This window comes from Eurytemora carolleeae, unplaced genomic scaffold (assembly GCF_000591075.1).
Source record: "Eurytemora carolleeae unplaced genomic scaffold, Eaff_2.0 scaffold46, whole genome shotgun sequence".
Lineage (NCBI taxonomy): Eukaryota > Metazoa > Arthropoda > Copepoda > Calanoida > Temoridae > Eurytemora > Eurytemora carolleeae.
In genome coordinates, this window is record NW_019396065.1 from 85,755 (window position 1) to 96,398 (window position 10,644).

Consider the following 10,644-nt stretch of genomic DNA (forward strand, 5'->3'; position numbering starts at 1 on the left):
TACTCCATTTTGAAAGAATATCTAATGATACAGTTTATAATCAAGAAATGATGACTGCAATTTTCAATGTAGTCTCAAAAAAAGTACATAACATTCCGCCAATAAGGCTAAACCTTAAGCATCCTAACTTAAATAAATAAAAATTGATACATCTTGCAAGACGATTGAAAAACTTAAGGTACAATCAACATATATTTATTTGATCACTTTAAAATAATCACATAAAGCATTAAATCTAAATAAAATAATACATTTAAGACGTATAAATATATATGTAAGATCTTAGTAAAGTTTGGAAGATAGAACATGTTTTGTATATATCAATAAAACAAAACTCTAATGGCCAATAATACAGTTGCACCCCTATAATGATAGGATTACAACAATTAAATAGAAGAAACGCAAATATCATGATTAAGAAATATCTTAACGTATCACAGTATATCAAAGTACATAGATTTAGTGCCGGGGCAACAGGTTTAAAACTTAATCATTGTGCATCACAGTTTTTTCACACTAAAGTCTTTTTTACACAACCCCCCCCCCATCCAAAACTTACGCCGTATTAATTGAAAACGGGATATTTTCTAAAACTGACTTGAGTTTTTGTGCATTTTATCTATTTCACAAAATTCCCTTCTCTAAGATAAGATTTTAGGGGTGATATCTTTCTTATCACCAACATATCAAATAACAAATTTTCTACAATGATGTTCATTGATCACGAACTACGATATCCAAAATAAAGGATTTTCGAACTTTCATAAATCCCGGTTTAAAAGATAAAAAAATACTTATTGTATTCGGAACAATTGATGTTCCAAAAATCTATAAAACTTTGTCACCTTTTTCTCAGCATCAGCGACCAGTGATTAAAAAACGACGATCCTTTAGTAGAAGAAGGTACACACTAAGGTTAGCGTGAACTAGTACAGCAAATGTGTGCGTTTACTTCTTTATGTACAACTGTACACGGGTACGGAATGTGAATGAGGTTTTGTGTCCTCATATGCTGGAGCAAATGATTAATTCTGGTTTATAGTTCCAGTTGTTTGATTTCAGGCAGAAACCGCTCCCAATGCGAAACCAGGTTTTCTTGTGCTCTGAGAATAAAAGAAAAACTGTTAGTATTCATTTTTCAAATTTTTAGCTGTATCAAAATAAACTTAAACTTTTCTTTTTTTGCCTGTAAAACCTGTTATTATAAAATATGCAAACTGAAACTTGATTTATTCTAGACTCCCCCAGGAGTTTATGTGATGGCCTTTCATGTTTCAATACTCTTGTACCATGAGTTCAACGATCTGATGTTTCAGATCTGGAAGTCCGGCTTTGGACTAGAACAGGTTAGTGCTACCAAACTTACGGTGGAATATGAAGACGGCAGTTAGATTCAAGTTAACAAATCAAGAGGTCCAATCTCGAATGGAAATCAATAAACACAAAATTTTTGCATTGTGCAGTCTTCACTTGCCTATTTCACTTTTTCTGAAGCTACTTGTAACGCTTGCTTAATAACAATATTAATATCTCCCTATTCTACAGCTGTAGGGGTCCCACTGTAAGAACCATCAAAAGAACTTTATAATAAATTAACTTACTTGAGCATCTTCTCCAAATATTTGACAATCGTCTGCCTAAAGTCCTGGTTCTTCCTGGCCTCGAACACCTCGAACTCCTTTTTGATAGTTCGCGAGATCTTCTCGAAGTTCTCCTGCGCCATGTCCAACTGTCTTTCCGTTTCTTTTATTCCATTACTGAAATAATTAGTTAATGAAAAATAACTATACAAAATTAGAAAAACTGGCAAAATTAACTTGAATAGTGACAAATGATTATAATTATCATTATTATTATTATTACTATTATTATGATAAATAACTAGAAGTGGACCAAAACTGATGAAATTGTGTAGAACTGGAAAAGAAGTATAAATAAACAAGAAATGGAGAAAATTTAATAAATTGACCAAAAAAATTCTTACTTTATTTCCTGAACCTTCTCCAGCTTTCCTCCAAGCTCTGCTCTCGCCTTCCCTTCTCTCCTCTTATTCAGATCTTTCTAAAAATAAACAATTGTTGATTTCAATTGTTTATTTTTATTAGGTAAAAATTAAATACTAATATAATAGTACAGCTCCTATGCAAAACATGCTAAATCCCTAATTTTCGACTTAAAATCAACATTGTTTAATAGTTCTGTAAAGTACACAGAATTATTGATAAAGAAACTTTTATCTGATTCTGATCAGAAGTCAGAACCTTTGGGATGTGCATCTCGGGATCAACAATTTATCAATATCTTAATCAAGTTTCATTTCATATTTGTATTCAACTACAAAGCATGAGATATTACAAATAAGCAATCACAATTTACTATAGAGTTTGGACCCGCCTAACCAGAGTAAGTTCTTTTGAGTGGTTGACCCTATGTTAGTTAACGATACAAAATGTTAAATGGTTTCACACATCAAGTAATGTTTTTGTATAGATAAGGAGTTAATTGGAAGGAAGGAGATTGTCAAGTAATCTGTGGCAGGGTGAGATCGGAGGGATTAATGTAGAGATAAATCAAAATACAGGGTGTTAAGGATACAGAAACAGAAATAAGCAATAAGTTTCAGTTTTTAAAGTTTTTTAAAATATATTTATTCACACGATATACAGCTAGGTTTTTCGCATTTAAACCTCTCATAATTCTCAAGATAAATATTGATTACTCATTGTTTAAATATTTTTGTAGATTTAGTTTCTTTAAGCTGAATTTCAATTGCATTCCACAATTTAGGAAACATGGCGGACGGAAAGCTTTCTAGGTTTTTGTTTAAAACCCGTTCTAATTTATATGATTTTGTTATATTCGGTTCAGCTAGAGACATAAACATATTTTGGAAGGAAGAGGGAAGGTTATCATTATAGTATCCATGCATAAATGTCAGAACACAAAGTTTGTATGTATCATCAAGATTAAGAACTTTCGGTTTGGAAAATAATGGATTTGAATGTGGTTAGAAAGTACTATTAATATGCGCTCTGATTGCCTTGTTTTGCAAAGATCTGATTTTTTTGCAGTTTAGAGTTTTTACCCCCTCCCCAAGCAACAATTCCATATTCGATATGAGGCCTTACAAGAGAGTTATAAACAAGTAGACGAATATTTAATGGTAAGATATTCTTAATTTGAGACAAAGCAAAGATTGAGCTAGCAATTTTATTCGAGATATGTTCAATTTAAAAATCCCAGTTTAAAAATTCGTCAAGTTTAAGTCAAACAAATTTGAAATATTCGCACAGTCATTACCAATTCTTTCCTATTGATATATTACAACTGTTGGGGTAAAAGTGCATATTTTTATTTCTAAATACTATAGACTTTGTATATACTCCATTTATACACACAAATTGAGTTCTGTTAACAAAATAATTTTTAAACCAGGTGTTGGCCACATTTTTGAAACCATAATGAATTGTCTAAATCACAACAATCAAAAGCTTTATTTGAGTCTAGGAATATTCTAACTTCTAAGTGTAAATTCTGGTCAAGATTTATTAAGGTTTTCATAGATTTTATTCATTAAGCGCAAAAGTGGTTGATTTGTGTTGTGTGTAGGTCTAAATTTTTTTTAGAGAAAATTATAGAATTAAGTAAGATCCAGGTTTTTTATATCTTCTGAATATTCTTGAAACTTTGAGTAAAAATAACTGTCTTTGGCCTTTTTTATCAAAGAACGATAAATAATGTTGTATTTTCTGAAAGCAGATATATTTATAGGATTTGGATTTTACATTTCTTTCTTAATCAAATCAAATCAAATCAAATCATCATATTTAGGGATTGCTTTAGGCTCCCGCATACAGGGTGAGGTTTCAATTCACTGTGTACTTAGGTTTTTCAGCCTGGATCTATATAAAGTTTGTGTTCCTATTACTCCTGCTCGACTTGAAAACATTAAAACCCGATAGGATCCCAGCAGCCGACCAAATTTGAGCCATGCCTCCATTTTACGGAACCTATCATTTGTAAATTTGCCATACATGCATAGTGTTAAAGACAAATGATGGGTGACCTCCCTAATGGATATCAAAAACTTTGTTAGTTGGTATTTAAACCGTAGCATAAGCTTATTATTGGTTTTAGTATAGGGATAATTTTGAATTAAAATTCTTTAAAGTAGAATTTACACTGGAAATTTAAATCTATATAGAGAAGTAAAATTTATATTGAAAGTTGTAAAACTCTATTTTATATCTATTTATTATTTGACATATTTCAAACGTTAGTAAGATTTCTATATAAATTAAAATAAAAACATGGCTTTGCCAAGATGTTGTTTGATAACGTGACATGGAAAACCAAGAATAAAACATGGCTATGCCAAGAGGATTAATATTGGGTAAATAGTTTTTCTTTATTTTTTCTAGACACTAGCAAAGCAGATGTAAACCAAGGGTTGATGGGGTTTTTATTTTTGTTTGGTTTTGACTGTATTAAGGGAAAACTATCTTCATAAATATTATTTTAAGTGCTGGAAAATTCAGAAAATGCAGTACCAGGGTCTTCCTTTATCTTCATAAATGTCCAGTCATTTAGTTGCAATTTAGTTTTATTTTCAATTGAATTATTTCTAATTAAAATTGGATGACTCTCAGGAATATCTTTATTTTGAGGGCACATTTAAACGAGAAAAAAGGTACATCTATATATAAATTTGGCTTGTCTGTCTGTTTGTTTGTCTGTTTGTTTGTATCCAATAAACGTCAAAACGGCTGAACCGATCGGGCCCAAATTTTTTGTGGGACATCTAGGGACCCCAGGGAAGGTTTATGAAAAATCAAAATTTCAAATATTTGTCTCTATCAAAATTCGATCGTCATTAAATTTTTTAAAATTTTGAAAATCCGCGATTTTAAATCTAGGTTTGAAATAGAATAAATGTGAATCCAGAAGTCAAGAATCGACCTACATCTTATGCAGACCAAAGGATTAATCCCGCGTTGGTCAATGGTCATACCCTGCAGGGATAACTTTTATTAAGGGATCAAGCGTTAATCCACAAATTTTAAAAACCACATATTGAATATAGAGATTTAAAAGCGTTCAAGACTAACGAAACTGCACAAATGTTCCTATCTCTGGGGGTTTCCATGAAAAGTGAGAATCCGAAAAACGACACAAAACAAACACTTGTAAAAAGTTAATCAATAAATTTGTCCACTTTCAAATGAGAAAAGGCATACGACAGGAAAATAGTTTCTTACTTGTACTCCCTGCCATGCTTGCCACGCCTTCAATCTCTCATTTAGAACATCTTTGACAGATCCTACTATACCGATGTAATCATGAACCAACTCCGACAACAAGAAGAAGTCGTCCTAACAACAGAACAGAAATTAAAGAATATTTAGAATCAAGATCGTTTAAAAAATTTAAATTAATGTTAAAATTGAAGATTTTTTATTGAAAGTTACTTGGCATTTCGATCAAGATCAAAATTTGTCAATGCCAAACCCGGATTCAAGTAAAATTAATTAATGAAACTGGTTTTAATTCTTACAAAAAAAGAAATTTTAAAAGATTTTTTTTTTTAATGTTCTTCAACTTGAATTACATTTTTACAATTGACAACTCTTTCAAATAATCCTTTACCTTCGCTTGCTCCTCGTGAACCTTCTCAACCTTCAGATAAACCTCAGAGAGTTGATCTAGAACAGCTGACAGCTTAGTATTCTCCTCAGTGTTCCCCAGAGCAGCTGTAATATATATATTTAGATAAACCTCAGAGAGTTGATTTAGAACAGCTGACAGCTTAGTATTCTCCTCGGTGTTTATAAATAAATGATACAAGAAAGCTAACAGTTTTATATCCAAAGCAGTTGCAATTGCTATATAGTCATTGGAGAAGTATACTAGAACAGCTGACAGTTTATATTTTCCAAAGTAGCTGCAATTTATATATTTTCATGGCATTGCATCTTTGTGTGGAGGGTCACTTTAAACTACGCTTCCCGTCACTTTAATTTCATAATAAAAATGACTATTATAGTTAATGATGCGCAATTACTCATCTCGAAGTTGAATTAAATGTGAGAAAATGTGAGAAAAGGAAAATGTAACATTTGATAAAACGGCCTACGCCTACCTAATCCTTTAGCTACTGTATATGTGTGCCCAGTTAAAGATTTTCTGTAGTAGACAAGAGCTTCTGTAGCAGTCAGTAGCTTCCTTAGTTGCAGATCTAGATTCTCAACCTTAAACAAATCCCAATCAATGAATTAACTTGTTCAAAAATCAACTAATCAATGACTAAGTTAGTTTAAACCAGTGTGTAGGATCTGAATCCGTTGGATCCACAACATTTTGACTACCTGGATCCGGATCCGCAAAAAGATAAGCCTGGAANGGACTCGGATCAAAATGTAATACGATTAACTCACATAAAGTTTGGAAATTGTAAAGCTCTAAACATAGTTCTCCAAGCAGTTAACTGAAATTGCAGATTTGTCCTCCATGACAAAAATATCAAATACAGGGTGTCCCAAAAAACATGGGAATTCAGTAACGAATGTGATATCGTCTTTTCAGATAATTATTTGATTTAGTATAGTAATACCTACTGAGAAAGCTGTAATCTGTAAGAGTTTCGTCTGCTATGTTTACATTTTGTTTGTTTATGTTTTGACTGCAACCGGTTGTACTTAGTAAAACAAGAAAATTACAGAATACAAACAGAGTAAACTTGTCCGAATTCACTGTTCATCTTGGGAGACATTATAGACACATCTTTGCAGTCTTTTACCCTTTTCATAAAATAAACTCTAGCAGACATAATAATAATGGCTTTTGAAATTAGGTATTACAATGCTAATTCATAACAAAGACGATATCGAATTCGTCACTGAATTCCCATGTTTTTTGGGACACCCTACTACAAAATGTCCGACCTGATAAAAATTTGAATTGAAGAACAGACAAAATATTTACCATGACAGTTTTTTCCTCGAACCACTGATCCGTTTCATCCATTTTAGTTGTGTAAGCGGTCATTTTATCTCCAACCTTAAGTTTATACTCATAAAAATAAAATGCATTTCGAGTTTTTTAGAAATAAAAAAATTAAATCCAATTTAACAAAATGGTGAAAAATAATTTAAAAACTAAAGATAATTTTTCTTCATACTTTGTTTCCAATTTTGACGCAAAGAAAAATAAAACAAGATGATTGAGATAAAGATTGAAGTCTGAATAAAAGTGATCTAATTTAATTACCTTAGATATTATTTTCATAATATTCTTATTTGAGAGAGCAGCAGTAGAGTTAGCTTTAGGAAGCTCAGCGTCTAGCTCTAGAAACTCCCTAAGGTAAACAATGTTTATAAATCAAAGAATATTAGGGTCAAAATGACATAAAAATTAAAAATAACTATTTAATAATTGATTAAAGATGTATTTACTTCAGTTAAAAAAGACCTTTTTACTGATTTTTTACTTTTGAACAATTATTTATGTTCTTTTAAGATCTTTTAAAAATTTTCTTCTTCTCATTTTAAAGACCCTCCTTCGTGGGCCTACCTGAAGTCGGGATCAACTCTAAGGTTCTGATGTGCTGCTGTTCTGTTCAGATATCTCTCAAGCGCAGCGCGTCGCTTCTCAACAAAGTCTTAAAACATGTTTTAACAAATCATTACTAGATATACCCGACAAAAAAAGATAGAAAGATTGATTTTTTAACGCTTTTAAAATCAGGGGTATTCATATTTTGAATATTCATTTCAATTTCTATAAAAATCATTTTTTCCCAAGGAATGTTTTCAAAGTTTGTTCGATGAATTGGTCCAAAATAAATGATTTGAGTAGCATCAAAATTGGAAGAAAAAACTTTTTTTGTTCTTAAAAAACTACGTCCCTGTATTTATGTAATTTTGATTTACCTGACTGATCCGAGACATCATCTTCCTTCGACATTTTGACCTTGGTCATACCCAGGACAGATTTGTCTGGGGCAGGAGGGATAATACGACCATTCTGCAGATACTTCTCAGTTAGCTTATCACGTAAACCTACAAATAAAAAATAAAAAAATAAAATGTAAAGATTATTTCCCCTAACTTTGTTTTTAAAGGTGCGCGCACGGACATCTAAGCCTTTGGAGGTGATTTTTTTTAGCGCATATTTGTTTCAAGAGTGCAGTGCCAGGAAAAATGTTCAAGTGCAATTAATGAAGTTCACATTGATTTACTGTCAGAAAAGTCGCATTTTTCACAACTTTTGCTCTGATTCCTTCAAAGCCAAAAAATGCATGTAATATACATAATTCTGAGTTTGCATGCAAAAATCAGCCTCCTAAGACAATGTTATGTTTAAACACTGTTTAAAATTTTCGGAGAGTAATACGTTTCATGCCCCCCTTAATATATAAAGAAGAATGTATAACCTTACCGAGGAAATCTGAAAATCTTCTTGTAACGACGGACTCCTTCTTCTTGAAGAATGAGAGGTTGGTCTTCGTGTTAACCTTGAAAGCCATAAAGGAATTCATCCCGTCTCCAACCTTAACAAAGTACTTACTACTTATCAAATTTATGATAGTGGCGAAAAGTTTCATTTCAGACGTCTTCCCATAATAAAAGGAATAAAGATTTGGCTAAAAATCTGTCTTATCTCAATAGTCGCAATACTAAGTTAAAGCATTACATTAAAAACCCAATGTTAAAACATCCCGGGTAAAACCAGTGTTCAAGTTTGATGCGGATACGAACCAAAACCGGACTCGGATCAAACGCATGACAATTTCTTTTAGTTTTGCAGGTTTCTGTTATCTAATAAGTTTAAAGTACTATTTTTTATATACAGAAACTTGATTTGCTATTTAATGTTAAGGAAGGCTATTTGGTTAACAATAAAAATTGTTAGCTTAAAAGCAAACAGCCCATCCGATGTTTTACTTGAAATTTTGCCCCTTAGATCTGGGTTTGTGGATCTGCATTTTAAAAGACCCAGATCCAGGGAATTCAAATAATTCGGATCAAAGCGCTGAAAAAGCTTCTCTCCCATTTGAAACCACTATGTGGGTTTATTACCTTATGTGGTGAGGTAATCGTAATATCAATATATTCATCTCCTCCCTCCAGCTCATTTCTAGCGGTCAGATCATGAAATGACGTCACTAAAACATGAAAACACACTAATGAGATCAAATAATATAAAAGTAAGGATTGCTTGCTGTAAATAAAATGCTGTAAAAAACCGAAATTATATTAAATTCGTTAACAGAAATATGGTTTTTTAGTGAAATAAAAATGCAAATTTAGCTTATTTGAGAGCTATAAATAAGGATTATAAAAACTTACATGTAGCTGGTTGTGAGAGCTGTTAATAAGGATTATAAAAGCTTACATGTAGCTGGTTGTGAGAGCTGTAAATAAGGATTATAAAAGCTTACATGTAGTTGGCTGTGAGAGCTGTAAATGAGGATTATAAAAGCTTACATGTAGCTGGTTGTGAGAACTGTAAATGAGGATTATTAAAGCTTAGATGTAGCAGGTTGTGACAGCTGTAAATGAGGATTATAAAAGCTTACATGTACCTGGATGTGAGAGCTGTAAGTGAGGATTAAAAAAGCTTGCATGTAGCTGGCTGTTAGAGCTGTAAATGAGGATTATAAAAGCTTACATGTAGCTGGTTGTGAGAAAAGTAAATGAGGATTATAAAAGCTTACATGTAGCTGGTTGTGAGAGCTGTAAATGAGGATTATAAAAGCTTACATGTAGCTGGTTGTGAGAGCTGTAAATGAGGATTATAAAAGCTTACATGTAGATGGTTGTGAGAAAAGTAAATGAGGAAGGGATATTATAATATAAAGGGGGGTGGATGAAAGGTGTCATGTATAGACATTTAAACTTTAAAGTTTTTATTTATTTATAACACAGGCATGGCCTCTTTTGACCTCTAAGAGGCCTTAGAAAAAACGAGAAGTCCGACCCGGCTGCACCCCCATTAGATAATGACATGTGAACCTCAGGGTCACATGCCGGGGGCCTGTTAGGCTCGTATACTGGTAAATACGTCCTGGGTCTGGCTGCATGCTGTAATTCGCATCATGCAGCCCAGTGATAAGATCTTGAAAAGTAAAGCAACCAAACCTATCAAATCCGTTTTGAGTGTTAGGTTTTGATATCTCCGGTTGTATCCTGGATACAGGATCCGGGATATTGGATACAGGATCTTGAATCGTGGACTGAAACAGGTCGTCGTCTTCGTCCTTCAATTAATAATAAATTCGTTCAAGAAAAAACTGAAGTGTTCAGAATAATAAAGAATTTTTACTTTTCATCAGGGCAGGAAAAATGACTCCAAACCCCCCGTTCCGTTAACTAAGATCACAATTAACCAAATCTTAAAACAGAAATATTTCAAGAATTATTTAGATTGCCTTGAGATCTATTTCAGTATCCAGAGGAATTTCAGTACTTCCGGCATCCTCCTAAACAATTGATTAAAATAATTTTTTATTCTTATTCATAGTTATTAAAAATGACTAATTGATCATTACTGATTTAAAATCAACTATTTCAATCCTACTTAATGGAACTTTTGACGGGGAAGGGGGGGATAAGAAACAAAGACCTACATTAAAGTGTTCAGTTC

General features: G+C 32.4%; 2 protein-coding genes across 2 annotated transcripts; both read right to left on the bottom strand.

Moving 5' to 3' along the window:
* Positions 1-291: 291 nt before the first annotated feature.
* Positions 292-9,625, bottom strand: LOC111709799 (sorting nexin-2). The gene is made up of 14 exons (XM_023483711.1): positions 9,584-9,625; positions 9,348-9,366; positions 9,078-9,163; positions 8,437-8,548; positions 7,929-8,057; positions 7,570-7,657; positions 7,267-7,354; positions 6,982-7,056; positions 6,140-6,248; positions 5,647-5,750; positions 5,259-5,372; positions 1,985-2,061; positions 1,602-1,757; positions 292-1,103 (listed from the first exon to the last, which is right to left on the bottom strand). The coding sequence occupies exons 1-14, from the start codon at positions 9,623-9,625 to the stop codon at positions 1,037-1,039; spliced, it is 1,266 nt and encodes a 421-aa protein (XP_023339479.1). The 3' UTR covers positions 292-1,036.
* A 255-nt stretch (positions 9,626-9,880) lies between these two features.
* Positions 9,881-10,480, bottom strand: LOC111709691 (uncharacterized; the record flags this gene model as incomplete). The annotated part of the gene is given in 2 exon segments (XM_023483561.1): positions 9,881-10,258; positions 10,430-10,480. Coding segments are annotated over 2 exon segments (354 nt in total), but the record flags the coding sequence as incomplete, so codon positions are not given.
* Between the last annotated feature and the right edge of the window lie 164 nt (positions 10,481-10,644).

Coding starts and splice junctions, on each gene's coding strand:
- LOC111709799 (XM_023483711.1), bottom strand. CDS start 9,625: ATGCAAGCTTTTTTAATCCTCACTTACAGCTCTCACATCCAG. Junction 8,549..9,077: donor CGATTACCTCACCACATAAG/GTAATAAACCCA, acceptor TACTTTGTTAAG/GTTGGAGACGGGATGAATTC. Junction 7,658..7,928: donor TGATGTCTCGGATCAGTCAG/GTAAATCAAAAT, acceptor ACATGTTTTAAG/ACTTTGTTGAGAAGCGACGC.